The sequence below is a fragment of the Dioscorea cayenensis genome, chromosome 17 (genome assembly GCF_009730915.1).
Source record: "Dioscorea cayenensis subsp. rotundata cultivar TDr96_F1 chromosome 17, TDr96_F1_v2_PseudoChromosome.rev07_lg8_w22 25.fasta, whole genome shotgun sequence".
In the NCBI taxonomy this organism is placed as follows: domain Eukaryota; kingdom Viridiplantae; phylum Streptophyta; class Magnoliopsida; order Dioscoreales; family Dioscoreaceae; genus Dioscorea; species Dioscorea cayenensis.
The window spans coordinates 20,055,448-20,070,975 of NC_052487.1; the positions used below are offsets into that span (position 1 = coordinate 20,055,448).

At 33.3% G+C, this 15,528-nt stretch overlaps 2 protein-coding genes across 3 annotated transcripts; both read left to right on the top strand.

Annotated features, from left to right (window-relative positions):
* The first annotated feature begins 7,529 nt into the window (after nt 1-7,529).
* LOC120281323 (cytochrome P450 90B2-like) lies at nt 7,530-9,307 on the top strand. The gene is made up of 7 exons (XM_039288176.1): nt 7,530-7,685; nt 7,766-7,919; nt 7,987-8,238; nt 8,342-8,437; nt 8,530-8,608; nt 8,672-8,778; nt 8,865-9,307. The coding sequence occupies exons 2-7, from the start codon at nt 7,800-7,802 to the stop codon at nt 9,090-9,092; spliced, it is 882 nt and encodes a 293-aa protein (XP_039144110.1). The 5' UTR covers nt 7,530-7,685; nt 7,766-7,799; the 3' UTR covers nt 9,093-9,307.
* Nucleotides 9,308-11,010: 1,703 nt separating this feature from the next.
* Nucleotides 11,011-14,573, top strand: LOC120279999 (protein CYTOKININ-RESPONSIVE GATA TRANSCRIPTION FACTOR 1-like). 2 transcript variants are annotated; one of them, XM_039286687.1, is made up of 5 exons: nt 11,011-11,164; nt 11,251-11,460; nt 12,024-13,697; nt 13,777-14,076; nt 14,145-14,573. In XM_039286687.1, exons 3-5 carry the CDS (start codon nt 13,539-13,541, stop codon nt 14,469-14,471), a joined length of 786 nt encoding a protein of 261 aa, XP_039142621.1. In that variant the 5' UTR covers nt 11,011-11,164; nt 11,251-11,460; nt 12,024-13,538; the 3' UTR covers nt 14,472-14,573. The 2 variants fall into 2 exon arrangements, with proteins under 2 accessions (XP_039142621.1, XP_039142622.1); XM_039286688.1 differs by having other exon boundaries at nt 12,037-13,697.
* Nucleotides 14,574-15,528: the final 955 nt, after the last annotated feature.

Sequence of the window (15,528 nt, forward strand, 5' to 3'; positions counted from 1 at the left end):
CTTAGAGACAGAGAAGATTAGATGGGATGCAAAAAACTTCAAAAGAAACTTTAAAAACTTAAATCATTTCTTTATTTCATAAAGGTATTTAAGTAATTGTGTAATCTTAAAATAGCTTCTTAAAAAGTGCTTTTCTCAAAAGCATCATACGACCGGTTTCTGAAAAAAAAACAATGCTTTCTATTTTTTTTAAAAAAAGCTAATCCAAACAATTTTTTTTTTAATCCTAAAATACGTACTTAACTTATAAAAAAATATTTCACTTTTAAAAAAACGATTCTAGAAATCATGTGTTTCCCAGAAATTAATCCAACCAAAGTCTATATCATTGACCTTTCTTGTTGCAGAAACAGAAGCAAAAGAAAAAGGTCACATCTAAATATAATTCATCATCATTCATCAGGACTTAATATATTAATTATAATCATAAACAATTATTTCAAAGCAGCCATTGATGGCCTTAATCCATCAATGCCGAACTCCTCCAGAGGCTATCATTAAACTCCTCAAACTTAAGACATAAAAAGAGTGTCATCTACTGCATAAGCTCAGCTCTATTGCCCGGTATTCCTTTGCCGTCTGGCATCTCGTTCAACTTTCATATTCATATGCATGTATATTCAACACCCACTTATTCCTCCTCAAACTGTCTTTCCCTCTGTAACTTAAGAGATATATATATATATATATATAATCAACACAGACATATATAGATGCGCATATGTGTGTATATCCTTACAGGAAATGCTATCTCCACAAACTAAATTGATTGAACTATATATATATATATATATGTTTGAATATGTTAAATTTTCAATTTGTTAAACTACCTAAGAAGCATGTAATTAATCACAAATTTATCAATCTTATAATTGATTGTTGTGTATTAATGGTTGCAGTTATGGCAAAATTTTCATGACAAATCTGCTAGGGAACCCAGTGATCATCTCTGCAGATCAGGACCTAAATATTTTCATATTGAAGAATGATATGCGATTATTCGAACAGGGTTGGCCAAGTTCTTTCCTGGATGTACTTGGTGAGCATTCAATATCTGTGGTAATTAGAGAGGCACACAAGCACATGAGATCCATTGCGATCAACTTCTTGAGCAATATTGAGAGGCTCCGGACAGTGTTCCTGTTATAACCCAGCCTGTTACTGCAGCAACTTTATAAAGCCCAACACTGTAGCATGGGTACTGTAGTAGCCCGAAAATACTTTTCTTCCCTTCTAAAAGTTTCAGCCCCTCTCTTCCATTTCCCATTCATGCTTGTTGGAAACCCTAGCCATGTCCTTCTCCTCTTCTTGCTTTTAATGGTTAAAGATAGGTAAGCAATTCTTGTTTCCATTAAGTTTCATTTTGTGTTCTTGTTGATAACCTTAGTATAAACTTAGGGTTTGTGTTCTTCTTGTTTTCTCTCTTATTTTTCCCTAGATTAATGGAAGTAGAGAGGATGAGAAGAGAAGATGGCAAGGTGAGTGGGCTAACCGAATCATTCTTGATTTATTTTGGTTCTTGTAAATTATTTGCATGTTTGGGTGTTGTTTTGGCATGATGTTGATTGGAAACTTGGCATTTGTTTGCTACAATCTCATACTTGTTGTTAATTGGGTCCATGACAATGTAAGGCCTTGGGATCAGTTATATTTATGGTGAATTATGCAAGTGTGGATTGGTGTATAAAGAAATCATATTATTGAGTTATGCTAGAGTCCATGGAATGGAATTTGGGTGATGCACATAAGGTGTTTGACTAATTGCCTCCTAGTGTTGAATACAAATATTTGGGGACATAATTGTGAGAATTGTGTGATTTAATTTTGTAATGGCTTCAATGGTATTGATGGGCTTAGTTGTTAGTTTGTTTGAGCACTCCTTCATATGAAGGAATAATAAATGTGGATCCCTTGTTTGTTACTAAAAATGAGTTGAAATTCTTAAATGCATTTGATTGATCTCATGTGTGGGTGATAATATGTATATCTTGTGGAATTTGGTTAGGAATCAAGAGGTAAGGAATGTGTTTTTATACGTATCATGGTTTGTGTTAAAATACTAGAATGTAAGAATTATGAGAAGATGGACATTTTACATTATAGATTATAAGTATATGTATGTTGGCAAGGGAAATTTGTTTATGTGAGGGAGTTATGTTTATGTAATTATTTTGCTTGGGAATGGAAGAGATTGGAAATGCTTTGATGATATGTCGGGATGATACGAATGAGTTAGAGAAAGGGGGAGAGATGTATGCTCATAATAGAATGTAAGATTTTGATAAAAACTTATGTGATGAGAACTAAAGCATGAATGTTCAAGAATGAAAATAATAATGTGAGTTGCATTTGAATCTAGAGGAATGGGGTGGTATGAAGCTAGGATTGAAGACATTTTAGGGTGAGATGACATGACAATTATGGCCGGTAAAGAATTGAAAAGTTGGTGAGTTGCGTGGGTGTTATTGCATCTTGGATATTAGAGGTGACCTTGACCTAATGTTAATTCAAAATTGGGGTAATTGCTTTATGTAGCTTATGTTGGTTGATGTTCAAGGGTTGTTTTAATATTGGAAGGGAAAACTAGGTTTATGCCTTTGAAATGATAACTTGTTTTAGATGAACAATTATGATAAGATACATTATTGATAAAATCGAAATGATGGGGAAAACCAATGGTGCTGGATTGGATTTATAGATTAGAAGTTTTGATTTATTAAAGACTTGTGCAAGATGATGTACTACGAGGGAATCTTAAGGTTTAGCTTGATTTTTCTCACTACGGGGACAAAACTTTTGGGAAGCATTTGACAAGGAAAAATGTTCGGTATGGTCTCGAGTTTCATTCGGCAAAATATCTTTGCAATTGTTAGTATGATCTTGGAGTTATGTGTTGTGAAATGGAATAGGTTAGAAGTGATATTATCCAGAGACCTTAAGAGTGTAATTCCCGTGGTGTTTGGTTTTTTTATTTGATGATTTATTCATTTGGTAAATTTTGTGCATAATTTCTGTTTCTTCAGTTATTTTCCCTAATGTGGGATTCTGAAGTTCTGTATTTCTGTTCGTGTGAGTATATGGGAAATTCATGAATACTCTGTATTTTTGACTATGATGTTTTGTGTGACTGATTTATTATATCATTTTGCTTACTTTTATATAACCTATTCTGTTTATTTAGTTATTTGCCCCGGATTGAAAACTTGGAATTTATTAGTATTTCTGCGTTTATTTGAACTTGAATTTGCAATTTCGAACTCGAACTACTGTGTTTTTGGTGTATAATTATTTATTTGTTTATTTTGTTTTGCATTAATTATTTCAGTATTTTCCTCACATGCGTGATTACGTATCTGCGGTTTTAGTACATCTCCATTTCGGCTCGCTTGACTAGGAGGAGTAAGTCCTAGCCATGTGCATGTTTTCTACGTAGTGGCGCTCTCCCATTGCTGATCGAAGATCCGCTACTGCTGTTGATATTACGTTCACGACTTCACGATCGAAGATCCGACCCTCGTCTGTTGATTGCATTATTAGTCAGGGAGATGTACATGTCTGTTTTGCGTATTTTCGGCATTTCTGAGCATCTCTGTATTCTGAGCATTCTCTGTATTTCCGTTCCGCTATTATTTTGCCATTCTGTATGGTAAGTATTATGTTTGGGAATGTTTCGATAACCAATTTCCGTATTCACTGGGTATTTTGAGTTTTCTTGTGTTTTTGCCCACTCAGCTGAGTAGCGTAGGTTACTCGACCTCTCTTCTTCTATCTTTTCGTGTCTCGACTCTTAGGTTGTGCTTAAGACCTTGTTGATCGGCAGTGCTGCTAGGGATGGATCCATTAGGGTTGTCGTTTTTCTTGTAAATTTTGTTATTAACTCTGTATTTTGTACATTGGATTCTCATATATGTGAGTACGTGTTGTATTTCATGTACCATTTTTATTGTTTCTGATTACTTTATTAGGGGTTGACTGACGTCGGGTCAAATCGAGGCCTTGACCCAGTGGGGCCCAGCCCCGTTGGATGCGGCCGATCTGTCAGCGGGCCCGGCTTTGGGGCTGGGGCGTGACAGTTCCTACCACATGCTAACCAAATTTCTCCTATGCTTTTGAGTTCATGGCAGGATAACTCTATCATCTCTGCAAGAGATGTTGCTGTGAAGGTATCTAATATCTATTGCATGCATGCATGAAATCTATATATATATATATATATTATCAAGTTAAATATTTAGTGTATTAATTATTGATGATGATGATGCATTTATAGTTTTCATTTTATATATTGGTGAAGGAGATCTTTAGCCTGTCTCCTGAAGAGCCTAAGAATGATAAGCTCATGAGAGAATATGATACACTTGTCAGAGGAATTACATCTATTCCTTGGAATATACCAGGGACACAATATCAGCGAGCTTTAGAGGTATATATGTATCATCTTTTATATATTTTACCATAATATTACCATCATCCTGTTTTTTGATAAAATTAATCAGTCATTATCGCAGTAATATATGTGGACTCAGCAATAAAAACAAGATGATAAATAATTTCAATGCATTAACTGAAATGCTACTAATTAATTATATAATTGGAAGACGAACAGGGATTTTTATATATGCTATTAAAATTTTGTTGTGTTTGTTAATTAACCAATGAAGTCAAGGAAAGAGATATATATTCAAAGTGTTTAAGCAAATCATCAAAGGAAGGAGCAGAGAGGAGAAGAAAGGTGATCATGATCTTCTTGATTGGGTCATGAACAACACTGAATACTCAAAAGAACAAGTGTTTGACTTCATTTTGCATACACTCTTTGCTGGTCATGACACCACTTCAAGAGCCATTGCTTTGATGATTTACTTTCTTGAAGGCTTCCCTCAAGCAATTCAACAACTTAGAGTAAGTATATATGTATATACATATATAAAAATTAATAATGAAGAGCATAATATTACTGTTCTATAAAATCTGTATTATAATAAGTCCACTTACAGGAAGAGCATCTTCAAGTTGCAAAACTTAAGAACATTAAAGGAGAGATTAGCTTAACATGGGATGATTACAATTTACAAGACAATGGAGTTCACAAAGTGTGTAAGTTCATTACAAAACCAGACTGATTAGTTTATGTATGTATATGCTTGCCAACTTTGCATGTATCTTATGTCTGGATGTTGATATATATATATATATATTACTGAAGGTTATCAATGAGACACTTAGCTGCTTGGCAACATTGCTTCATTAGTACAAAAAAAAAAAAGGAAGGATGGATGTTCATTAATTATGGAGCTATATATACATATATATATAGTTCTATATGTTATATTAATACTGATCATATAAGTTATATATTGAACACATGTTGTTCTTTTTTACTGTGAAGATTATGTGATTCCTCAAGGTGGTTGTGTCATAACAAGCTTCACTGCAGTTCATTTAGATCCTTAAGTTTTCGAGAACCCAGAGATGGATGGTTAGAGTTGCATATACTGAAATTTGAATAGTTTGATTAAGTCCCAGAAACTTTTAATCCTTGGAGATGGATGGTTAGAGTTGCATATACTGAAATTTGAATAGTTTGATTAAGTCTCTGAGACACAAGTGGTGCACAAGTAAACAGACCTCGATGTACAAGTCTGAGTAAGTTCGACCGAGTTGAACTTGAGGGAGGGTGTTGAAAATATAGTACCACATCAGTTGTGTGATAGAAGTGTAATGAGTTTATATATAGATATAGGATGTTAGATTTTATATTTTTGATACTAGTGGGCCCTATATGGGATTTAGGGGTCTTACATCAAAAAGTCTCAAGACTTAGTTGTTCAACCCTTATACCTATATATAAACTCATTACACTTCTATCACACAACCGATGTGGTATTATATTTCCAACAAGTAGAAGTAGAAGAGTTGTTTTAACTCATGCAAGTGTTGTTGTTTATATTAGGGTTCATTAATTTGGTGCAAAGTAAAAGGCATCAATATTATTTCATGGCATTTGGTGGAGGTCCAAGACTATGTCCAGGGGCAGAGCTTGCAATTAACCTGACCATCCTATGCATGTGCCCCAGCAATCCATTTCTTCAAAGGTTTACCCAAAGTTAAAAGCATCAACTCCCTGAACCATTGATAAGATCAGTGACACATCAAGAGGTTTAATTTGATATATTTATATGGAATATTTATGTACTTGTGTATGTTTGAGTCTGTAAATTTCTTGATATGCATGGCATGATATTATTCATGAAGAGGATCATACTGATGATTATATAATAAAGAGATATCTTTGTGGCCGGTTGGATTAATATTGTAGAACTTGTTTTTGGCATGCTATGGAAATTTTTTTTATAATAAATTTACCAATTTTCAATAATTAAACATTATTATCTTTTTAATTAATTGTAGTTGTTTATTGATATTTTCAAATTAATTATTAAATTTATAATATCGAAAAGAGTGTTTTTTTTTTTTCTTCTTCACTTTTTCCACTCTTGCTATTTTTTTATTTAATATAGCCATAATTTAGTCAAATTTTATTTATAAAATACAATATGACATATATAACTACAGGAAAAATTAAGGTAATAAATGAAAAAGCATATAAACAAAATCAAAGAGAAGATAAAATATATAAAAAAAGTAAAAATAAGGTTAATTTTCACCATAGACATGAGTAGTTATCCATCATAATCTAAATCATATAGAATTACAAGAATCAAATAGTCATTCTAGAAGTCATTGTTCTTCTTGGTTCCCCAATTTATATATAAACTAGCTTGCAAGGAAAAACATCTTTCAATAACTCCACAATAATGATGTGAAAAATTATCTCCTTCTTCTCTTTGGCATCATCAATAATGTCTTTGAACACACATGAGATTCCAACCTTAATTTGATTTAGACTCCACAAAGATGCCTTTTATGTTCTTCTTGCTTAACAATCTGTATTGACATTATGCTTTAGTTCTCAAAATATATACACACACACACACCTCTTCATTACACTAAATATCAAAGCAAAAAAGAGAGACTAATTAATTAAAGATGTTCTCAATGTTTTCATTAGCACTAGTACTTATAATATTTATGGTTCTGATAAGTGTTCTTGTTGTAGTCTTGAAAAACAATGAGAAGAGTAAGGATGAGGCCAATAAACTCCCACCAGGATACATTGGCCTACCTTTTATTGGAGAAACCTTTGCCTTTATGAAACCTCACTCACCAACAATACTAGGTGAGTTCATGGATCATCACATAGCAAGGTGAGAAATTAAGCTAGAGTTTTCACTTCTCAGCATGATAGTTGATTCTATGGGAGTTTAATGATCTAATTAAGTTCATGCAATCATGAAGGTTTGGAAAGATCTTTACTGCAAAAGTACTCGGTACTAAGACGGTAATCTCCGCCGATGTAGAGTTGAACCGATTTATATTGAAGAATGACAAGAAGATTTTTGAGGAAGGTTGGCCAAGTTCATTTTGCAACTTTAATAGGGAAAAAGTCGATATCAATGTTGGCCGGAGATGATCACAAGAGGTTGCGCTCTATAATCTTCAACTTCTTGAATGGTGATAGGCTTCGAACCGCATTTCTTGATGATGCTGAGCAAGTTATGTCTTTCCTCTTGAGTTCTTGGAATGATGGTCCTATAATCTCCGCAAAGGATGAAGCAATGAAGGTGATGAACATGGTTAATTATATATATATATATTGATCATTTAATGGATAATATATATATATATATATATATGTTTGCAGTTTTCATTCTATATTATGATGAAGGAGATGTTGGATGTGGATCCTGGGAGAGCCTGAGATGGAGAAACTGATGAGAGAGTATAATGACTTCATAAAAGGAGTTGCTGTTTTCCCTTTGAACATACCAGGAACTTCATACTGGAAAGCTTTGAAGGTATGTATGTATGTATGCCAATTTGACTAGAATTTTTAACAACATGGGAGTTTTCTTTTTAATGAAGTCAAGGGAGAAGATACTAGAAATTTTTAAGAGGAAGGTGGAAGAGAGAAAGAGAATTAATGGTGATGAAAACCTTAGAATGGAAAGAGATGATCTACTTAACTGGTTAATGAAAAACACAACAAATGGCTTTGAAGAGATTGGTGATACTTTGTTGCACACTCTCTTTGGTGGCCATGATACCACTTCAAGAGCCATTTGTCTCTTGCTCTACTTCCTTGATGGTTGTCCTAAAGCTATTCAACAGTTAAGGGTAAGAAAAACTAAATCTTAAATGCTTAAATTGTTCTCTAATATATGATCAAAAAATTAACTAGCTAGATGGATGATCTATCATTTACATGTTTTAATTTCAGGAAGAACATCTTCAAGTTGTCAAGATAAAAGAAGATAGAGGTGAGAGTAATAAACTGAACTGGGATGACTTCAAAGCGATGGAATTCACCAAATGTGTAAGCTCTCAAAATATATACTATATATCTAAAAAAGACAAGAAAATAAACTTATAATGATCACATGCACTTGTATTCATTATTGGCAAAAGGTTATAAATGAAACTCTGAGACTGGGAAACATTGCTGGATTTTTACACAAGAAAGCAAGAACAGAGATTGAATTCAAAGGTACTTAATATATTGATCTAGTTTACAATGGCATTGAACAGTGTTTGGGACTATGACTTCCAGGCTATGTGATTCCACAGGGTTGCACTGTTATAACACACCTCTCAGCTGTGCACTTGGATCCTAATCTTTTTGAGAATCCAAATCATTTTGACCCTTGGAGATGGATGGTAAATATTCTTCTTCACAGTACTGTAATTAATTCATGGCTATTGAAGATAATTAACTAATGAACAAATTATGTGTTTGTTTTCAGGGATTAATATCAGATGTTTATAAGATGAAGAATTTCATGCCATTTGGTGGAGGACCAAGACAATGTCCTGGAGCAGAGCTTGCAAGAATGGAGATGATGGTGTTTGTTCACCACCTTTTGTTGAATTATAGTTGGGAGTTGGCTGAGCCTGACCACCCAATTACTCTCCCTTTCATTGAGTTCCCCAAAGGTCTGCCTGTCAAGATTCAACCAGTTCCACACAAATAAAATGTGGCTTAACCAACACTGGATTGGTTGAGATGGTTAGAGGGTTTAGGCTCTTCAATAAGTGATTCTGGGTTTGAATTTTTGTGAAGGCCTATAATTCCTACTTCCTAGTGGCCCTGTGGAAAAGGCTAACCCCTGTAATAGGCTCTCAATAACCATACTCTGAATTAATTTAAAATTCAGAGGCTTTAGGATATCAATGGTTAAAAAACTGAACAAATGTGGCTTCATAAAATTTAGGCCTCGTTTGGATTGGCTTTTAGAAAACCCAGAAATATTTTTTTATAAGTTAAGTACTTTTGGGTTTCAAAAATGTTGTTTGTATTGGTTTTTCTGAAAAAACAGAAGCTGTAAAAAAAGCTGAAAACAACTTTATTCAAAAGCTAGTCATGACCAGCTTATGAAAAAAGATATTTTTTAGCTTATTTTTACAGCTTCTACTTCTACATAAAAGCTAATCCAAACACAAAATACAAAAAGTGCTTAACTTACTCTGGAGAAGCACTTCTACTAAACTAAAAAAAAAGTACTTTTTTTATAAGCCAATCCAAACAAGGTTTTAATAAATTTTATTGAATTTATTTTTTAATTATATATTTATTTAATTATTTATTTTTTGAGATATTGTATTACATAGTGTTTGGATTCAAAAGTCAAAGGGAAAGTAAGGGGAGGGAAGGGAAGGGAAAGTGAGAGAAAGAAAAGGACGAGTTCAACCCTCGTTTGGATAGACAAATTTTATGAAGGGAAAGGAAAGGAGAGTTTTCTAATAATATGATTTACCAAATATACCCTTATTATTAAATAAAAATTACTTATTTCTATTTAAACACATGGATTATGAATATCTCGAATAAATTCACACTTTAAGTAGATTTTTTTTTTAATAAATATTAAAATTATTATTTTGATTTTGATTTTTATACTTTAATTTTGTCTCTTATCAAATACAACCATTTATTTTTCCTTTGAAAATATATTATATATTATTGTCTTGTATAGGGCAAAAAAATGTTGCTATTTACATCATCACAATGGATTGATGCTTGATTAGGTCTACTAAAATATAAAATAATTAAAATAACTAAAATAACATAAATATTATTAAAAAAATAAACAAAAAAATTTAGAGAAAAATTATTCTAAGGATGAATTGAGAAATAAAAAACTCAATATAAAAAACACAATATAAACAAATAGATAAAAAAAATAAGAAAACAAAAAATAAATACATAAAAACAAAAATTGTGATGGGTGTCATGTGAATACTTGATTAAAATAAAATTAGATTGAAAAAAATGAAAGAAAAAAATTATGAAGTGGTGTTATGTAATTAATTTAAAAAAATTAAGGGTAATAAGGTCTTTTAAAAAATTTTAAAATCTTTACGAGGTTCTCCCTCGGGACCCTAAATCGGGGGCCAGGAAAAGGGGGGTTTCGGAGGGTTTTGGAGGGTCAGAGTTAACCCTTCATTTTTTTTCATTAAATTAAAAATATCAATCCAAACGAAGGAAGGACCGACTTTGACCCTCAAAAACCCTCGTTTTACTTTACTTTCCCTCGTCGGCCCAAAATCCAAATATAGCATTAGAGTTTAAAGAAATAAGAAGCTGGAGAGAATAATGGTTAAATAAAATATATAAAAACATTCTATAAAGCTATTTTGATAAATATAGACTATGGAATTAAAAATAATTAGACGAATAAAAATAAATAAATAAATAAATCCTTATATTTCTCTATTGTTATAATTTTTAATTGAAACCAAAAATTTTCTCAATAGAAGAATTTTTAAACTTTAATTTTTTTAAAATGAACAAGAAGGAAAAATTAAAATAAATAAATAATTAATTAATAATAATAATAATAATAATAATCCTTTGTTATAATATGAGATGATCCGTAAACGGGTCGGATTCTGAAGCAAAAAAGATCCGACCCGTTAGCAGCCCTTAGCAGCGCAGTCTTCGTCCTCGAAGCCGAAGAGGACGAGAAAGCACTGAACTTCCGAGAGATGTCGCCGCCGCCGCCGTCTCAAAAGCCCCAGTTCGCTCCTCGCAAGCCTCGCAAAGGTATTCGCCATTGATTCCTCTATTGCTTTCTCTTATCATGCGTTTCCTCTCAATTCCATGGAGATAACCCCTTTTCACGGTAGCAGGCAAGTCGAAGAAGCAGCGGGACGAAGGCCCAAAGGCATCTTCATCAAATGCTATTCCTCCGCCGCCGGAGAAGCCTCTTCCGGCTCCTCCTTCCATATTGTTTCCTAGATACTCTCCTCTTACGTCCACTCCTCTCCCTCCCCCTTCCATGCCTAGGAAGAGGTTTCTCCGGCGTGTCTTGCCTTTTCTTCTCGCCGCCACTGCCGGAGGTTAGCCATTCGTCTCCTTTTCTTGTTGATTTTTTCCAAGTGTTCGGAAAAATGAGATTTTTGTTCTTTGACGAATGTGTTTGTAACTTTGTATCGTGCCCACAAACTGTTTGATGAAATGCGTGAGCTTTGTTGAATGCGTTGGTTAGTTCGCAAATGATTTATTAATGTGTTTTAGCTAATTAATATCGGTCAGATCTTGCATTGGATGACCTCTCTTTTGCATTGATGTTTGTGCATGCAAACTGTTTGAAGAAATGCCAATGCTTTTGTTGAAGGCATTGAATGGTGAAGTTTTGTTCATTAATTTCAATCCGTCTTGGGTTTTTACTCTTTGTTTTTCTGGTCATAATGTTATATATTTTATTGATTCTTACTCATCAGTTCCGAGTGGGAACTGTTTCTGGACCTCTATGTTTGATCATGCACTTCATTTTTTTTTTTTTAACTGAAAAGCTGTATTTTGGCATTAACTTAAACTATGACTTGAATATTGGTAACATGATGATTTATTTAGTAGAGCAAAGATTTGATTGTGTTTGAACTCATAGTACTATTTGCAGCTTATTATTATAGGGATGGAATGTTAAAGAAAGAGGCAACAGAGAAGATTGAGGACACCAAAGCGGAGGTCTCTTCCGCTCTGGTTGAGAGCACATAGAGGCGGCCATTTCCTTGTCGAGTGATGCCAGTTTTGAGGATTTTCATTGGCTAACAATGTAAGCGGCAACTTGTTTCAGCACGCACAATCATAGATTTTGGTAATAATGGATTGCTTTCCTAATTGTGTATCCTGTGTATATATCCATCTTCGCGAGAGATAAGTGCAGACTTATGTGATCTTTCAATCAATTTTCTAATGAATAATCAATCCAAATTTGAAGTCTTACATTCTTGGCATCCTATGATATTCCTTTTTCGTGTGAAATGATTGGCTAAACCATATTATCTAATCCAAATTGAAATCTGCAATTGAGATGTATACTGAACCTTTTAGTTTTAGCATTTATTGGGGCTGTCCAGAGTTCTGTTCTTTCTTGAGCGAAGTTTATTGACCCAAGGACCATTTGAGGAGTTGTTCTTTTTTTTTTTTCCTTCTTTTTGTACAGCCATTCTCAGGTTCAGTGAATTTTTAGAGAGAGAGAGAGAGAGAGAGAAAGGTACCAAATTTTGTGCCAATATGTATGTTAGAGGACTCAATTATAGAGCATATCCAACAAAATGTAGCTTTCAAAAGGGTGTCTACCTGCACACTCATGCTACAAAAGACACTGCTGTATCCATGCAACATGGACCAATTGCTCTGTGTCTTTAGATTGAGCAAAATCAGAGGATGATTAAAATATAACAAAAGAAACTTTGATATGAATGATTTAAATAGACTGCATTCAGGTAGAATGTGACAGTAAAAACCATGGTATCTCATCTCTATTTGGAATTCAAGAGTCACAAGCTTGCAACTAGGCATTGCCCTCATTTGGTTTTTGTCGGAAAAAGTTTATTAACTTTGTCTCTGCTCTCACAAAACAAGAACAAAAAGGAAAATAAAGAAAAGTAAAAGGAGATAGATCTGCCACCTTATTGTCCATTTAACTGCAGAAACAGAAAGTAAATCCAGAGTAGATTGACAAGTTGCTGTCTTTGTAGAGTCATCCATTTTTGTATATTCATATAAGATTGAGAGGTATCCACCTAAATCTCTTTTATTAGTCTTAATCATCGATATAAAATCATTAATATTATCGTACTTTGTCATTTTAATTCCTTTTGTGCTGTGTGGTGTCACTCTCAGTATAGCAGGCAGTCACATGAATTCCCTTTGTGTTTTTTGTTTTCTTTTTTTCTGCCAAAAGGGCATGGTTTACTAAGACAATAGTGACAGTGCAAAGAGGAGAAAGATTTTAGAAGTTAATCATAAATATGGAAGAACACACCATCAAATCGTCAATGCAAAATTCCTTTTTCTATTGAAACATTGGGCTTGATCACATCTTTTTCTCACTCTCACAAGCTCTCATTGGTACATAAAGATCACTAGTCTTCTCATCTCTTCTTTCTCTTTCTTTCTCTCTTTCTCAATGACACCATTTTTCATGCCTATCTCCAATGAAGAAGGAGATCAAGATCAAAGTGATGACAGTGTTCTCATCAATGCAAACACTTCTCCATTCCCATGCGATATTTTCTTCAACAACTTGAGACAAGAAGGAACAAATGACTGTCATGACCAACAAGAGGTATGTAATGTAGAATGCTATCATCTTTACTAATTATTTTCTATATATAGGTGAACTTCTGAGAATTTTCTTCTTCCAGCTAAGTCATCATGGACTTTCATATGAAAGCAAGACAGTTGAAGAAGGATCATTAAGGTTTGGTGAAGTGGGTGAGAACTTAAATGAAAGATCAGATAAGTGGCTGTTCATGAAAAAAATGATGAGCTCTGAGAAGATCATACTGAAAACAAGAAGAAGAAGAAAGACAAGAGAACTTGAAGATCAACAACAACTTAACCAACAAAATAGTAACAATGCACAGACTGGTTCTATTAGATTTTGCTCTGATTGTAACACTACCAAGACTCCTTTGTGGAGGAGTGGTCCACAGGGTCCAAAGGTTCTCTCTTCCCTCTTTTTCAATATCTTTCTGTGTCCCTGAATGACCGAATGATGTTAATGGTGCAGTCGCTGTGCAACGCATGTGGAATTAGGCAAAGGAAGGCGAGAAGGGCGATGGCAGCAGCAGCAGAGACGGGCGCCGGTTTTATCAATGTGGACAAACTGAATGAAGTAGGCAAAGAGAAAGGATCAGATGCAGATCACAGTACTGTTCCATTCAAGAAAAGGTGCAAGTTCAACAACACTGAACCTACTCAAAAGAATGTTTGTTTGGACAATGTTATGATAAGTTTGAGCAAGAATTCAGGTTTCATGAATCCACCTCCACAACAAGATGAAAGAGATGCTGCTATTCTCTTAATGTCACTCTCTTGTAATCTTGTTAGCAGTTGAACTTGTTGTTGCATGTACATGTGTTCTTCAAGTGTCAAAACACTGACAAGTGAAGGAATAAGGTGTGCAAATAAGTTATGAACAAGAAATGTTCTTTCTTTGCATGTGTTTGCAGTTGTTTTGGTTCCTATTTGAAAATGTTTTTGAATGCATTAGATGTCTACATTGGATCAATTATGAACAGTGTTTTGAAAGACACTTGGACCTCACTGTGATATGATGAAATGGAGGTATTTTTGTGTTTATATATCACTAGTTGTTCTTCTTGTTTTAAAAAAAAAAAATAGTACAAAAGCTCAGGGTAAAGGGTACACTGGAGTGCATAAATATATAGGAAAAGTACAAGTACCATATGATCAAATTAATCACAAAATCATCAGTTTGATTGTACTCAGATCTTCAAATAGCACACTTGAATCATTGTAGAATAATATAATCAAGATGAGCAGAAACTTAGAAATAAAAAACACATTAATGATTGCTATAAAAAAAAAAACATTTTATACTTTTGTTCAAATTAACAATAGATTGCATGTGACAAAGTAAATATATAAATTAATAAATAAGATGGGAATCCTCAAATGAAATGGTTTTTCAACTGAATTACAGTACCAAATCTCCCATGATTCCTTAATAAAGCTGAATCTTGAACTTAGTTCCACCACCTTGGATATACATATATATATAATTTTGAATAAATAAATTTAGTTCATATATATTTTTTAAATATAAGTAGAATGGGCTATATAGTCCATGGAGACCAACAGTGTTGATCATATAATTAAAATATGCATATTCATATTAAAATTCTACAATTTGGGGCAACACAAACAAATCATGGCTTGTTAGAGTATATAAATCAACATGTGTTATGTCTAATTAGTATAAAAAATAGATATATAGTTGAATAACCATAGGTTCCATTATGAAAATTAGAGAGGGATCAACTAATCTAATAAAAGCAATGAAACCAACTAAATCAAATAGTGAAAAAAAATTTCAAACCAATTTGATTTGATTTGGTTTGGTTTGGTTCAATTCAAACTAGGAGTTTTAC

Excerpts from the sequence above, each read along its gene's own strand:
- LOC120281323 (XM_039288176.1), top strand. The coding sequence starts at position 7,800 with ATGTGGATCCTGGGAGAGCCTGAGATGGAGAAACTGATGAGAGAGTAT. Across the intron at positions 7,920-7,986 it reads CATACTGGAAAGCTTTGAAG|TCAAGGGAGAAGATACTAGA; the intron begins GTATGTATGTAT and ends TTTTTAATGAAG. Across the intron at positions 8,239-8,341 it reads AAGCTATTCAACAGTTAAGG|GAAGAACATCTTCAAGTTGT; the intron begins GTAAGAAAAACT and ends TTTTAATTTCAG.
- LOC120279999 (XM_039286687.1), top strand. The coding sequence starts at position 13,539 with ATGACACCATTTTTCATGCCTATCTCCAATGAAGAAGGAGATCAAGAT. Across the intron at positions 13,698-13,776 it reads ACTGTCATGACCAACAAGAG|CTAAGTCATCATGGACTTTC; the intron begins GTATGTAATGTA and ends TTCTTCTTCCAG. Across the intron at positions 14,077-14,144 it reads GTGGTCCACAGGGTCCAAAG|TCGCTGTGCAACGCATGTGG; the intron begins GTTCTCTCTTCC and ends TTAATGGTGCAG.